The following is a 17,337-nucleotide window of genomic DNA, read 5'->3' on the forward strand; positions in this document are numbered from 1 at the left end:
TATGTGTGCTGTGTAAAATAAATGTGCTTGTGTGAATGTTACCTGTTCGTCGTGTCTTTTTCCCCCATTGGAACGCCATATTGCATCTCGGAATATTAGTTGGGTTTTAAATACCCGTTAAATAGAATCGGATCCGGCGAGGTCGGGCGATAATACCCGCTCGGTTATCACTGAAGAACGGAACGGACCGCTTGAGCGGTTCGTGTCCAAGCCGACCTGCGTCGAGGTACGGTCTCCCGGTTGGCTACCCGCGCAGGAACTTAGGTATTTCGATATTCGGTGATTGACCCTATTTTGCGCGGGTAGAAAATTGGCAGGCCGTGGTGGGGTTGAAGACCCACCCGTGACAGGGTTCCGGCGTTTTTCCGGAAGGTCACTACTGAATTGTCCGTCTGGTGGGCGAGCGGCTACTACAAGTGAAAAGCTGTCGTTCGCATGCCGGTGGGCGTGAATTTGTAACAATATATTACATGACTATATTTGGATGACTTTGAAATTTGACTATTTTGGGGCACAAAATGACCTTGAAATGACCTTTTAAGGTCAAAAATTTTAGTTGCATCCACCCTTGTATTTCTGTCTGACCTATGACTGATTGATTTAGCATGGGTGCTGGCTATTAACATTCCATGCAGGTAAAAGGTTTTTTTTGAAGCCTTTTTCTTCTTGGCTGGTCTACTATGACCCCTTGTCTGAGTGTGGGGGTGCCTCAAAGAGGAATTTAGGCTGAAGATTTAGGTTACCTCACGTCTCGATTCATTTTCATTATAATTGTTGATTTTTTTTTTTTGGTTGAATAAATCATTATTTATTTAATTTGCTTGTGTCCGTGTATCTGTTGTATGTTCGAGAGTAAAACCCCTGTGCTGTGCGACCATCCTGGTGAAGCGCCTCACATTTCCTTCCAGCGCGCACCATTAATCTCTGAGAACCTTGGCTGTAAGCCTCCAAGGGAGAACTGTTTAGCCATCTATCCAGGTAGGGGCTAAACCATCTGGACACAACAATATTTCTTTGGTTTACAGTGGAACAAAACAAAAACAAGGTAAAAATATTGTTGCGGGCCGGGGCCGGTGGTGAGAACGACTACGAGGTTGGGAAAGCTAAGTCGTCTCCACCAGACTCCCCGGAATTGTAGGCCGTCGCTCCGGATAATTCCGGTCGCTGAACCGACCATGGTCGCCAATATTTAAACCGCGTAGCGTAGGGTCTATTTGTCTAAAACCAATTTACCTAATTAACTATGCAATTTCGACTACCAGGGAAACCACGCCCATGGCACATCTTCCTCGAACCGGGTCACTCTACCGACTGCGGTGGAGTTCCAACTACCAACTCCGGTTCGGGTGCAGCCGAGCGGAAACTGCCAAAGCCGTGCCGGCTGGAATGAACGGATTATCGGGTATAAAAACCCGGCTAAACTCTGATCTGAACCATGCTGGACCAATGCAAGAAGGGACGGAAACGAACTGGGGTCGTTTCTAACAACTTTTATTTACAGTAAAAGGCAAGACAACGTGAATATGCAAGCAAGGAATATTTACAATGATCCAAAAACACTTATTCAGTTCTACTGAAAAGACGAGCCCACACGCAGACACGCACACAAATTAAAACAAACCCAGAGTTCTTTATTGGACCCTCGCAGCCGAGGAGAGAGACGAGCTGGGGGTCAGAGTCTGGCTGGGTACCTGACCGTCGGAGGAAGGGGTGCTCCGCGATGCGGCACCCGACAAAGGTCGTTGGTTTGGTCCCCAGTCGCACGTGTGGGACTCGTGGTTCGTGGCGGAGCTCTGGTGGTGAATAGCAGGGCCCATGGAGGGGGGGGTCAGGGTCGCTCTTTCCTTTCCTTGTAGAGGGCCAGCAGAGACACGTTCGCCGCCTTTTACGACCTTCTGCTCAACCCGCCGCTTCAAAAGAACTGTACGCTCAACAACAACCCCGTCGAAAACCTCCGAACAACCTTCGTAGCAACCCCTTCGTAACAACCCCCAAAACTACCAAAAAACTCTGCTCTCAGAGTGCTCGGGGATTTATCGACCTCCCTCAATGGGGAGGGGCCCTTGGTGAAGCACACCTCTCTGTCCGCCTTTGATTGGACAGGTCCTACGGCCCACCCTTCTGGGGCGGGGTCTCGGCCCCTGCCGGGAAACCCCAGCCACTCTTCCACGTGGGTTCATACTTGACGAGCAACAGTATCAACATTGCAAAGGTTGTCGTAAAAGAGTTACAACGTTTGTGGGAGCTGAGAAACCGGAACCGCGAGATCTTGCCTGAGCACGTCAGGGTGTGAGAAGGCAGCTGGTTGGTGGTGGATCGTGATGGGCCGAGGGTTCATGCAGATGGGATGGTTGTTAGATGGCTTGTTCGATGTAATAACCTCACAAAAAGAAATCGCAACGCACGCCTTTGATTCTCCCACGAGGCAAAAGGAAGGGGATCTGACTACACACATACTTAACGACATAACTGACTTTTGGGACATCTGTATGTTGAATGCATATCGTTTCCAGATCTGTAACAATATTACTAAATCTTAGCTTATTCCACACAGAAATCCTAAAATGACCCTGACAATATTATTGGTACCTTTTAGAAGTTGTTTGAAATAATTACATTTCAAGCAGGTGATTCTTCTTTACTTTGGAATTGAACCCATCTTTGGTGAGTTGCAGATGGCTGCAACATAGAAATCACTCATTCAACCAGTTTGAATAGAGAAAAGGAGTCATTCTGCTGTTTTGTGTCACTGTGTGACCGCAATGAGCACGGAGAAGAGAAAGAAAACCAGAGAATTGTCTGAGTAGGTCAGACACAAGATTGTAGCCAAGCATGGGCAATCTCAAGGCTACAAGTCAATCTCCAGAGTCCTTGATGTTCCTGTGTCCACCGTACGCAATGTTATCAGGAAGTTGAAGGCCCATGGGACTGTAGGCAACCTCCCTGGACGTGGCCACAAGAGAAAACTTGATCGAAGATTACGGCGAAGGATTGTTCGAATGGTGGAGAAAGCCCCTCAATCAACTGCCAAACAGATTCAAGCTGACCTTCAGACACAAGGTACGACAGTTTCAACTCACACCATCCGTCGCCAACTCAATGAAAGGGGGCTCTATGGTAGAAGACCCAAGAGAACCCCACTGCTGAAAGAGAGAGAGGAGAGAGAGACAGACAAGAGGAGAGAGGAGAGAGACGGACAGAGAGAGAGGAGAGGGGCAGACAGATGGAGAGGAGAGAGGCAGACAGAGAGAGGAGAGAGGCAGACAGAGAGAGGAGAGGGGCAGACAGATAGAGAGGAGAGGGGCAGACAGAGAGAGGAGAGAAACAGACAAGAGAGAGAAGAGAGACAGATAGAGAAGAGAGAGACAGAGACAAAAGAAAGCCTGACTGGAGTTAACCAAAACACACCTGAACAGCCAAAATCCTTCTGGGAGAATGTCCTGTGGACAGATGAGTCCAAATTAAGCTTTTTGGGAAAGCACATCATCTCTATGTTTACAGAAAACAAAACGAAGCCTTCAAAGAAAAGAAACACCTTCCTTATAGTCAAACATGGAGGAGGTTCAGGGATGTTTTGGGGTTTCTGTGCTGCCTTTGGTACTGTTTGCGTGGCATCATAAAATCAGGAGATTACCAAGGCATTTTGGAGCGCAATGTTCAACCCAGTCAGAAAGCTGGGTCTCTGTCGAGTCAAAGATCTTGGGTCTTGCAACAGGATAATGACCCCAAACACACTTCAAAAAGCACCCATGAATGGTTCAAGACAAAACGATGGACTGTTGTGAAGTGGTCAGCAATGAGTCCAGATCTAAATCCCATTGAACACCTGTGGGGAGATCTGAAAACAGCAGTTGGGAGAAGGCACCCTTCAAATCTGGGAGAACTGGAGCAGTTTGCACAAGAACAGTGAGCCAAACTTCCAGTAGAGACATGGAGGAAGCTCAGTCATGGCTATAGGAAGCACTTGACTGCAGTTATATTGTCCAAAAGCTGTGAGACTGTGAGACCCCAACATTCACGGGTTATACGTTCCTGGAAAATGTCGCGAATGACGAATCCGCAAATGTCGGGGCATTGTTTCAATGGTAAAAAGGGGGCCAGGTTTTTTATTACTATTTATTAGTTTGTTTATTTATTTTCTTTCCCACTTCAGGACTGGTCTACTATATCCACCGCCGCTGATATTAATTCAGCCTGGGAATTCTTCCACAGAAACCTGCTCTCTCCGATGCACATGTTCATCCCACCTCGTCCAATTAATTATAGAACCCATCTTCCCACTCTTGGTACTCTGAATCCTGTGATGAGGCTGTCGCCTTCAAACAACTTGCATTCTTATCCTGGAAGGTAAATCTGACCGAAGGAAACCTCAGATCATTCCACAAAGCCCACAACAAGTGTGTGGCTCCCCTCAGGAGAGGCAGAAAATAATCTCAAGAATAAGGATATCTGTCCAATCTCAAGAATAAGGTTTTTAAACTCGTCTCCCTCCCTCTAAATCCTGGTGGTGTCCTGTCAAGACTGTCTCTGGTGTATGCTTTCCTTCCCTTGCTTCAAATGGCGCAATCCGGACGATGCCCAGTCGGCGTCTTCTTGCTTTGGAGGCCAACTTTGAAACGTGGCTACGCCAAGAGAGATCCTGGCTGAGAGACACAAGAGTTTTAGTGATTGAACCTCTTTGAGAAGGTTGTTGAGAAAGTAGATGGGAGGATTTGGAGTACGGTCCTTTTGGAAAGAGAGTGAGTGTGAGGGATTTCTCTGGATTGAAAGACATGTTCCAAGTGTTTGACCAGTTTGTGATTTTCTCACGGTTTGAGAAGAGGGATGATGCTTCTGCCTGTCTTTCTGAAAAATGAGAAATATCATGGCAAAGAGTGGTCATCAGAAAAGTGATAAAGAGGATTTTCCAGAGATTTGGAGAGATCATAGATGAAGACGAGCAATAAGATGTGGCCTAGAACACTGCCTTGGGGTACTCCGGCCTTGGTGGGGAGATGAGATGAGAGGTTCTGTTGAGAGCTATGCGTTGACTCTGAGAGTGGAGGAAGTTAACAATCCAAGACTGCAGTTGGCCTTGGATTCCATAGACAGACAGTTTGGAGAGCAGGGCAGGCTACCAGATTGTACCAAAAGTGAGATATGTCCAAAAACACAGCCTTTATCTCTTGTCTGATATTGAGGGCCTCCACCACTGTTGGGAGAGTAGAAGCAGCATGTCCAAGGTAGAGTGACCAGGTGTGAATCTGAATTGTTCATCTGAGATGAGGCTGTTGAAGAAAAGGAATGATTTAATGGCACCTACGATGATGGATTCCATGACCTTGCTGATGACTTGAAGTAAGTGAATTGGGTGGAGTGAAATTGATCAGTTTTTGCACCTTTTTTATGTAATGCTGTGACAGTTGATTGTCAAGCAGATGGAAGATGATCTATGGTAAATGACATGGTGAAAAGGGCAGAAAAAGGAAGTGCAAGAGCAGCAGAGCAGATTTTTTTTTGGACACGTGAGCTCTTGAGTGTCGAGGGATGCCAGAAACTTTTCCACCTTTTCAGGTGAAAAATGCATGATTGAGGAGCAGTTGTGTATGGCTGGGAATGAGAGAGACAGAGAGTGAGCGACAGAGATTGATTTCTGACACAAGATTTGGAAGCAAACACAGAATTGAGACATTTGGCATTCTCACCAATGGGGTCGGCTGGTGTGGTTATTCAAAGAAAGTCAGATAACGCTGAACCATTTTGGCCAAATAATGCACAGATTAGATTAAAGTAAGTCGAGCCCAATTCATCACTGACGTCGGCTGTGGTGCCATTTGAAGTGAGGGAAGGGATGGAATGGGAGCATACATCAGGGACAGACTTGACAAGGTTCCACCAGGTTTTAGAGGAGGGAGACGAGTTTAAAAAGCTTATTTTTGACATTGGACAGATGTTGTTTTCTGGCTCTCATAAGAGTCCACACACAGTTGTGAGCTTTGTGAAATAATCTGAGGTTGCCTTTGAGGAGGAGAATGCACACTCACTCAAATCAGAACCATCTCCCGAGACATATCGCGTGCTTTTGATACGGTCTGGCACCCTGCCCTGCTCACCAAACTCCCTTCCTATGATATCCAAGAACATCTGCTCTCATGGCTCGCAGACTTCCTCTCCTGTCGTAGTCAACGTGTGGCCATTAATGGAGTTCTTTCATCCCCTCTTCCTGTCCAAGCTGGAGTTCCTCAAGGCAGTGTTCTGGGCCCTGTTCTTTTTCTGGTTTTCATTAGTGATGTCTCGAAGTTTCTGGAAAATCCTCTTTATCTCTGTGCTGATGAATCCACCTTCTGCCATGCCATCTGTCATCCCTCAGATCGGCAAGCAACAGCTTCTTCGCTCACTGCAGATCTGGGTACAATCACAAACTGGTCGAACACGTGGAACATGTCTTTCAATCCTCACAAATCTCACACTTTCACTGTGTCTCTCTGAAAGGTTCCTCTAGAACCCCCCCTCCCCCTCATCTACTTTCTCAACAATCCTCTTGAAGAAGTCCTTTCATTCAAGCTTCTGGGTCTCACTATCTGCCATGATCTTTCCTGGGAAACCCACATTTCCATGCTAGCTTCCAAAGCCAGTCACCGACTGGGTATCCCCGTTGTGCAAAGTCCTTCCTCGGCCCACCAGAGCTCCTGACCACATACAAAGCTTTCGTCCGCAGCCTGATGGAGTACTGCTCTCCCCTCTGGGTTGGTGCTCCTGCCACTCACCTTTCTCGGCTTCATGCTGGAGAGACCAAGGCATTTAGGATCATTGGCATCTCCCATGATGAGGCCGAGTCTTTGGGTCTCTCACTCTCTCACCGCAGGCAGGTCGGTGGTCTTTGTCTTCTGCAGTCTCCTCTCTGGTCTCGCCCCACCTACTCTGTCTGCAATTTCCGCAAGGCGGAAATTTTCTGCAATTCTGTCTGCAATTTTCCCATCAAATTTCCGCAAGGCGCTCAAGGTCCGCCAACAACCCCCGTTCTGGTAAAACTACCAAAATCACGAATGACTGCTCACCTTCACTCTTTCATTCCTCTTTTTCCCCACCTTTTGAACAAACTCCCACACCCTCTTCAATCCCGCTCTTCCCTCCAGTTCTTCAAAACAGCTGTTCGCCACCACCTCTTATCTTCCCCCATCCAAAACCACAATCTTTTCTACTCCTGTGAATCCACCCCAAACCCACCCCCTTCAAATTCCCTGCTTTCTTTCCTGAAAGTCCCTGTAGTGTAAGGACCTGAAAGTCCCTGTAGTGTCCATCTTGTTTACCCTGTATACCCCGTCCCATCCCTCTCCCTTCCACAGATCTCCTCATGTCTCTGTTCCCCACTGATTTTTTTTTCCTTCCCTCTCCCACCCTCACTGTTCTTGTCTCTTGCTCCCCTTGTTGTACATTGTGTGTGTTTAGCTCCCATACGAGCCTCAACATTGCATTAAAAAAAAAAAAAAAAATATATATATATATATATATATATATATATATATATATATATATATATATATATATATATATATATATATATATATATATATATATATATATATATATACAGTATATATTAATCTTTTAATTACTTAATTGTTATCGATTTATTAATTGTTTATTTATTTCTCATCCTGGCAATATCTCAGGCATATTTTGAGCGAGGAATCTGATATTTGAACGTGGCATTGACCGAGTGATTTGGCTACAAGGGGTATTTTTGATTTATCGATTAATTATTCATTTTTCCATTAATTACTTCATTTTCGAAAAATTACACATCGGATGAAACAGTCGTGGTTCAGGTATGTTATTCGGCAATTGATTGAGGAATTAATTGTTTTAAGATTATTATTTATTTATTTTAATTCTGTAATGAATGAATCATTTATTGTGCACCGCTCCTTCCCATTGCCATATCCCAGGTGATGTATGACGTCATAGTCGGGGCGCTGAAGGAAGGGAGTCCTCATTTTGCACTCCGTTTGTTTTCTTGCTTGTTTGTTTGTCCAGGTGATATCTCAGCCAACCTTTGAGCTGGGATTCCAAAATATGGGGACAAAAGTGAAGATGTGCTTTCGCAAAAACCTTATTTTTTATTTTTTGATAATCAATTTATTGATTAATTAATTAACATAATCAATTTATTGATTAATTACTTCATTATTATCGATTTATGAATTCCTTATTTATTTTCTTTCTCACGTGGGCAGTATCTCGGGCACCCTTTGAGCTTGGATACTGATATTTGGACACGACGGTGAACAAGTGATTTCGTTATGAAGGGTATTTTTGATTTATTGATTAATCAATTAATCGATTAATTATTCATTTTTCGATGAATTAATTTTCCGACTCACAGATTCAGATGGAACGGTGGTAGTTTAGGTATGTTATTCGGCAATTGATTGAGAAATCAATTATTTTATGATTATCTATTTCAATTTCGCAATTAATCACTGAATCAATCAATTATTGCACACTGTTCACTCCAAATGTGTCTCCATGTGCTGCACGGCAAGTAAGTATCATTTGTACATATTTACTTCAGAAGTACATTCATACATATAAACTAAGTATCATTTGTACATATTAACCTCAGAAGTATATTTGTACATATAAACTAAGTATCATTTGTACATATTAACCTCAGAAGTATATTCGTACATATAAACTAAGTATCATTTGTACATATTAACCTCAGAAGTATATTTGTACATATAAACTAAGTATCATTTGTACATATTTACTTCAGAAGTATATTCGTACATATAAACTAAGTATCATTTGTACATATTAACCTCAGAAGTATATTTGTACATATAAACTAAGTATCATTTGTACATATTTACCTCAGAAGTATATTCGTACATATAAACTAAGTATCATTTGTACATATTTACTTCAGAAGTATATTCGTACATATAAACTAAGTATCATTTGTACATATTAACCTCAGAAGTATATTTGTACATATAAACTAAGTATCATTTGTACATATTTACTTCAGAAGTATATTCGTACATATAAACTAAGTATCATTTGTACATATTAACCTCAGAAGTATATTCGTACATATAAACTAAGTATCATTTGTACATATTAACCTCAGAAGTATATTCGTACATATAAACTAAGTATCATTTGTACATATTAACCTCAGAAGTATATTTGTACATATAAACTAAGTATCATTTGTACATATTTACTTCAGAAGTATATTTGTACATATAAACTAAGTATCATTTGTACATATTAACCTCAGAAGTATATTTGTACATATAAACTAAGTATCATTTGTACATATTTACTTCAGAAGTATATTCGTACATATAAACTAAGTATCATTTGTACATATTCACCTCAGAAGTATATTTGTACATATAAACTAAGTATCATTTGTACATATTAACCTCAGAAGTATATTCGTACATATAAACTAAGTATCATTTGTACATATTTACCTCAGAAGTATATTTGTACATATAAACTAAGTATCATTTGTACATATTTACTTCAGAAGTATATTTGTACATATAAACTAAGTATCATTTGTACATATTAACCTCAGAAGTATATTTGTACATATAAACTAAGTATCATTTGTACATATTTACCTCAGAAGTATATTTGTACATATAAACTAAGTATCATTTGTACATATTTACCTCAGAAGTATATTCGTACATATAAACTAAGTATCATTTGTACATATTTACCTCAGAAGTATATTTGTACATATAAACTAAGTATCATTTGTACATATTTACCTCAGAAGTATATTTGTACATATAAACTAAGTATCATTTGTACATATTTACTTCAGAAGTATATTCGTACATATAAACTAAGTATCATTTGTACATATTAACCTCAGAAGTATATTCGTACATATAAACTAAGTATCATTTGTACATATTAACCTCAGAAGTATATTTGTACATATAAACTAAGTATCATTTGTACATATTTACTTCAGAAGTATATTTGTACATATAAACTAAGTATCATTTGTACATATTAACCTCAGAAGTATATTTGTACATATAAACTAAGTATCATTTGTACATATTTACTTCAGAAGTATATTCGTACATATAAACTAAGTATGATTTGTACATATTAACCTCAGAAGTATATTTGTACATATAAACTAAGTATCATTTGTACATATTAACCTCAGAAGTATATTCGTACATATAAACTAAGTATCATTTGTACATATTTACCTCAGAAGTATATTTGTACATATAAACTAAGTATCATTTGTACATATTTACTTCAGAAGTATATTTGTACATATAAACTAAGTATCATTTGTACATATTAACCTCAGAAGTATATTTGTACATATAAACTAAGTATCATTTGTACATATTTACCTCAGAAGTATATTTGTACATATAAACTAAGTATCATTTGTACATATTTACCTCAGAAGTATATTCGTACATATAAACTAAGTATCATTTGTACATATTTACCTCAGAAGTATATTTGTACATATAAACTAAGTATCATTTGTACATATTTACCTCAGAAGTATATTCGTACATATAAACTAAGTATCATTTGTACATATTTACCTCAGAAGTATATTTGTACATATAAACTAAGTATCATTTGTACATATTTACCTCAGAAGTATATTCGTACATATAAACTAAGTATCATTTGTACATATTTACCTCAGAAGTATATTTGTACATATAAACTAAGTATCATTTGTACATATTTACCTCAGAAGTATATTCGTACATATAAACTAAGTATCATTTGTACATATTTACCTCAGAAGTATATTTGTACATATAAACTAAGTATCATTTGTACATATTTACTTCAGAAGTATATTCGTACATATAAACTAAGTATCATTTGTACATATTAACCTCAGAAGTATATTCGTACATATAAACTAAGTATCATTTGTACATATTAACCTCAAGTATATTTGTACATATAAACTAAGTATCATTTGTACATATTTACTTCAAGTATATTTGTACATATAAACTAAGTATCATTTGTACATATTAACCTCAGAAGTATATTTGTACATATAAACTAAGTATCATTTGTACATATTTACTTCAGAAGTATATTCGTACATATAAACTAAGTATCATTTGTACATATTAACCTCAGAAGTATATTTGTACATATAAACTAAGTATCATTTGTACATATTAACCTCAGAAGTATATTCGTACATATAAACTAAGTATCATTTGTACATATTTACCTCAGAAGTATATTTGTACATATAAACTAAGTATCATTTGTACATATTTACTTCAGAAGTATATTTGTACATATAAACTAAGTATCATTTGTACATATTAACCTCAGAAGTATATTTGTACATATAAACTAAGTATCATTTGTACATATTTACCTCAGAAGTATATTTGTAAATATAAACTAAGTATCATTTGTACATATTTACCTCAGAAGTATATTCGTACATATAAACTAAGTATCATTTGTACATATTTACCTCAGAAGTATATTTGTACATATAAACTAAGTATCATTTGTACATATTTACCTCAGAAGTATATTTGTACATATAAACTAAGTATCATTTGTACATATTTACTTCAGAAGTATATTCGTACATATAAACTAAGTATCATTTGTACATATTAACCTCAGAAGTATATTCGTACATATAAACTAAGTATCATTTGTACATATTAACCTCAGAAGTATATTTGTACATATAAACTAAGTATCATTTGTACATATTTACTTCAGAAGTATATTTGTACATATAAACTAAGTATCATTGGTACATATTAACCTCAGAAGTATATTTGTACATATAAACTAAGTATCATTTGTACATATTTACTTCAGAAGTATATTCGTACATATAAACTAAGTATGATTTGTACATATTAACCTCAGAAGTATATTTGTACATATAAACTAAATATCATTTGTACATATTAACCTCAGAAGTATATTAGTAGATATAAACTAAGTATCATTTGTACATATTTACCTCAGAAGTATATTTGTACATATAAACTAAGTATCATTTGTACATATTTACTTCAGAAGTATATTTGTACATATAAACTAAGTATCATTTGTACATATTAACCTCAGAAGTATATTTGTACATATAAACTAAGTATCATTTGTACATATTTACCTCAGAAGTATATTTGTACATATAAACTAAGTATCATTTGTACATATTTACCTCAGAAGTATATTCGTACATATAAACTAAGTATCATTTGTACATATTTACCTCAGAAGTATATTTGTACATATAAACTAAGTATCATTTGTACATATTTACCTCAGAAGTATATTCGTACATATAAACTAAGTATCATTTGTACATATTTACCTCAGAAGTATATTTGTACATATAAACTAAGTATCATTTGTACATATTTACCTCAGAAGTATATTCGTACATATAAACTAAGTATCATTTGTACATATTTACCTCAGAAGTATATTTGTACATATAAACTAAGTATCATTTGTACATATTTACCTCAGAAGTATATTCGTACATATAAACTAAGTATCATTTGTACATATTTACCTCAGAAGTATATTTGTACATATAAACTAAGTATCATTTGTACATATTTACTTCAGAAGTATATTCGTACATATAAACTAAGTATCATTTGTACATATTAACCTCAGAAGTATATTCGTACATATAAACTAAGTATCATTTGTACATATTAACCTCAGAAGTATATTTGTACATATAAACTAAGTATCATTTGTACATATTTACTTCAGAAGTATATTTGTACATATAAACTAAGTATCATTTGTACATATTAACCTCAGAAGTATATTTGTACATATAAACTAAGTATCATTTGTACATATTTACTTCAGAAGTATATTCGTACATATAAACTAAGTATCATTTGTACATATTAACCTCAGAAGTATATTTGTACATATAAACTAAGTATCATTTGTACATATTAACCTCAGAAGTATATTCGTACATATAAACTAAGTATCATTTGTACATATTTACCTCAGAAGTATATTTGTACATATAAACTAAGTATCATTTGTACATATTTACTTCAGAAGTATATTTGTACATATAAACTAAGTATCATTTGTACATATTAACCTCATAAGTATATTTGTACATATAAACTAAGTATCATTTGTACATATTTACTTCAGAAGTATATTTGTACATATAAACTAAGTATCATTTGTACATATTTACCTCAGAAGTATATTTGTACATATAAACTAAGTATCATTTGTACATATTTACTTCAGAAGTATATTTGTACATATAAACTAAGTATCATTTGTACATATTTACCTCAGAAGTATATTTGTACATATAAACTAAGTATCATTTGTACATATTTACCTCAGAAGTATATTCGTACATATAAACTAAGTATCATTTGTACATATTTACCTCAGAAGTATATTTGTACATATAAACTAAGTATCATTTGTACATATTTACCTCAGAAGTATATTCGTACATATAAACTAAGTATCATTTGTACATATTAACCTCAGAAGTATATTTGTACATATAAACTAAGTATCATTTGTACATATTAACCTCAGAAGTATATTTGTACATATAAACTAAGTATCATTTGTACATATTAACCTCAGAAGTATATTTGCACATATAAACTAAGTATCATTTGTACATATTTACCTCAGAAGTATATTTGTACATATAAACTAAGTATCATTTGTACATATTTACCTCAGAAGTATATTCGTACATATAAACTAAGTATCATTTGTACATATTTACCTCAGAAGTATATTTGTACATATAAACTAAGTATCATTTGTACATATTTACCTCAGAAGTATATTCGTACATATAAACTAAGTATCATTTGTACATATTTACCTCAGAAGTATATTTGTACATATAAACTAAGTATCATTTGTACATATTTACCTCAGAAGTATATTCGTACATATAAACTAAGCATCATTTGTACATATTTACCTCAGAAGTATATTCGTACATATAAACTAAGTATCATTTGTACATATTTACCTCAGAAGTATATTCGTACATATAAACTAAGTATCATTTGTACATATTTACCTCAGAAGTATATTTGTACATATAAACTAAGTATCATTTGTACATATTAACCTCAGAAGTATATTCGTACATATAAACTAAGTATCATTTGTACATATTTACCTCAGAAGTATATTTGTACATATAAACTAAGTATCATTTGTACATATTTACCTCAGAAGTATATTCGTACATATAAACTAAGCATCATTTGTACATATTTACCTCAGAAGTATATTCGTACATATAAACTAAGTATCATTTGTACATATTTACCTCAGAAGTATATTCGTACATATAAACTAAGTATCATTTGTACATATTTACCTCAGAAGTATATTTGTACATATAAAATAAGTATCATTTGTACATATTTACCTCAGAAGTATATTTGTACATATAAACTAAGTATCATTTGTACATATTTACCTCAGAAGTATATTTGTACATATAAACTAAGTATCATTTGTACATATTTACCTCAGAAGTATATTTGTACATATAAACTAAGTATCATTTGTACATATTTACCTCAGAAGTATATTTGTACATATAAACTAAGTATCATTTGTACATATTTACCTCAGAAGTACACCGCTCCAGCCAAATTCCCTCTCCAGCCAAATTCCGTGCAGCAGTTATTTATTTATTTATTTGGCATGCGGACGGTGGACTTTGTCCCTCGACTTGTTTTTTTCTCGTTCTAAAATCTAGATGGAGAACATTTAATTGGAAGGGAAGGGACGAAGTCGAGACTCATGAAGAGCGAGAACTCGTACACGAAATGGATCACGACACAAGTCAAAAAGGACACAACCCTCTCCACTCCCTTCTTCCCTCCCTCCTCCCCTCCTCCCTCCCTCCTCCCTTCCTCCCTCCCTCCTCCCTCCCCTCCTGCCTCCCCCTCCCTCCTCCTCTCCTCCCCACTCCCCTCCTCCCCCTCCCCTCCTCTCTCCTCCCTCCTCTCTCCTCCTCCCCTCCTCCTCCTCCCCTCCCCTCCTCCTCCTCCCCCTCCCCTCCTACCCTCCCTCCTCCTCCCCTCCTATCCCCCTCCCCACCTCCTCTCCTCCCTCTCTCCTCTCCTCTCTCCTCTCCTCCCCTCCCCTCCTCTCCCCCCCTCCTCCCTCCTCCTCTCTCCTCTCTCCTCTCTTCCCCTCTCTCCTCTCTTCCCCTCTCTCCTCTCCTCCCCTCTCTCCTGTCCTCCCCTCCCTCCTCTCCTCCTCTCCTCCCCTCCCCTCCTTCCTCTCCTCCCCTCCCCCTCCTCCCCTTCCTCTCCTCCCCTCCTCCCCTTCCTCTCCTCCCCTTCCTCTCCTCCCCTTCCTCTCCTCCCCCCTCCTCTCCTCCTCTCCTCCTCTCCTCCCCCCTCCTCTCTTCCCCTCCCCTTCCTCCTCTCTTCCCCTCCCCTTCCTCCTCTCTTCCCCTCCCCAAGAATGGGGTATTCGTCAAAGATGAAGGCACAGATCGGGGTGGAGCGATGAATGAGGGGCGGAGACAATCGGTGCTTGAAATAAACGTGGGTATTTTGAGGAAGGTGAAACGAGGAACTAGAATGGAAACAAGGGTGAGGTTGAGCGTGTTCGTGGGCAGCAGAGACGGTGATAGAAGATAGCTCGAGCTGTTTTAAAGGAGGGACTCGACGTGTGATCTCACGGTTGTAGTGTGTCCTGGAGTTTATATCCGCCTCAGTCCCCATGATGACCGTCGTGTTCTCGCTGTCTGTGATGAGTGTTCTCTCTGCCGCCGCGGCAGACTCTTTATCCCACGGTTGTGTACGCACTCACGACCTTGGTGGATCCTGGATGGCTGTGGGAGCAGGAAGCGGTGTTGTCGTTCCTGCCAACGTCCCTGGCTCGATACACGGCGCCTTACTTCGGGCGGGAAAAATTCAGGTTGGTGTCACCCTATAAACACATAGGAGACCCCACAGTTATCTCGATGGAAAATAAATGTTTTTATAATTCGCCATAATAATGGAGCACGAGCAAACAACGTTGGGAGAGGCAACGGCAATCCACCCAGTGCAAGTATAACCCTTGTGAAGAAACTGTCTCGGCAGCACCGACGCTCTGTATCCAAAACACGTCATCAGGCCTCGAGACGTTGATGCATCATAAAGGGGGGGGGGGGCGGTTGTTCTTTTGGTGTGGTTGCGTAGCAACAGAGGTTTGTCGTGATGTCGGTGTTTGTTTTCCACGTGTGTTATTCAAACAGTGACTGCTCGGTGTAAACATAATGTTCATTCGTGGATCAGACACTGGGAAAACTCTCACGAGTATCAATCACATCATTCCCACGTGGTGATGAAATCATCGACGTGATGGCGATTGGTGATTGCTGGAGCAGTGGTGCAGGTTCCACACAGGATTGTAGTGGAGGTGGTTCATTTTCCTCTGATATCTCTCGTGGGTTTCATTCCTGACCTGACGTGACATCACAAGGCCGTCTACGACAGTTTAGTCTGAGAGTCGTGTAATGTGCGGCGGTTGACGACCGTCGTCACAAGGTTTTTGGGATCATTGGCGATCGCAGTAAAAGTTGAACATGAGGCTGGGTGCAGTGGCGTGCACCTGTCATCCGACGACTCGGAGGTTGGGTTTGAGTCCATTTGCCAGAGAAGTAACCTTGTTGTCCTCAAAAGTGTATGGTTTTATGGTGGTTTCTTGTTCACAGGCATGCATAGACAAAATTAAGCTTGGTTGCCCGGATGGCAACCATGGGGAAATCTGTTATTTTTGTGCAAATACAAGATGTCCGTCATCGACTGGGCTGAAAATATAACTTTTTAGGTCATGAACTTAAAATTACACGAGATCTTTTCCATATAATTTTGGCACGAGGAATCGATATTTAACCTTATTTTTGTGATTATAAGTAAATTTGAGGTCAATGTTCGAGTTCCTGGCAATTGTTATTGATGCCAAAGCTTCTCATCCAGACACTGTCGTGATTTCACTGGAGTATCTTCAGAAGTCATTGACTGATATGGGAATGACTTATGTCCACATCTCTGTGGATCTCCAGCTCTACATGGTGGCATTACGTTGATCGCTTTAAAAATGTGATTCTGAGGCCTGGGATAATGCACATTGTGCAGTCCTTCTGTGGTTGCATTGGCAAACTCATGCGTGGGTCTGGTCTTGAGACTCTCATCAGTTCAGCATTCAGGGGCCTGGCAGGAATCATGAGTGCCAAGTCCTGGGTTCGATCAATGAGAGCCTTTCGGATGGTTTCGACTGCCCTTCTCATTTCCTTCC

The 17,337-nt window shown here is 38.6% G+C and overlaps 1 protein-coding gene and 1 long non-coding RNA gene across 4 annotated transcripts in view; one reads left to right on the plus strand and one right to left on the minus strand.

Annotated features, from left to right (window-relative positions):
* LOC147019238 (uncharacterized) overlaps window positions 1–14,904 on the minus strand; it is a 57,451-nt gene extending 42,547 nt beyond the window's left edge. Inside the window, exon 1 of the long non-coding RNA XR_015062697.1 lies at window positions 14,666–14,904. This is a non-coding gene — a long non-coding RNA (uncharacterized LOC147019238). The remainder of the gene's footprint in view (window positions 1–14,665) is intronic.
* Window positions 14,905–15,523: 619 nt separating this feature from the next.
* The window catches only part of MANBA (mannosidase beta), a 68,690-nt gene continuing 66,876 nt past the window's right edge, over window positions 15,524–17,337 (plus strand). Inside the window, exon 1 of one of the 3 annotated variants that reach the window (XR_015062698.1) lies at window positions 15,524–15,972. Coding sequence is in view for 1 of the 3 variants with exons in the window: in XM_085899570.1 (XP_085755696.1) it covers window positions 15,775–15,972 (198 nt within the window). In the remaining 2 variants the exon portion in view is untranslated. The remainder of the gene's footprint in view (window positions 15,973–17,337) is intronic. The other 2 variants (XM_085899570.1, XM_085899573.1) reach the window with 2 other exon arrangements.

This window comes from Eptatretus burgeri, chromosome 10, assembly GCF_056783735.1.
Source record: "Eptatretus burgeri isolate ZD-2024b chromosome 10, Ebu_testis_v1, whole genome shotgun sequence".
NCBI classification, from domain to species: Eukaryota; Metazoa; Chordata; class Myxini; order Myxiniformes; family Myxinidae; genus Eptatretus; species Eptatretus burgeri.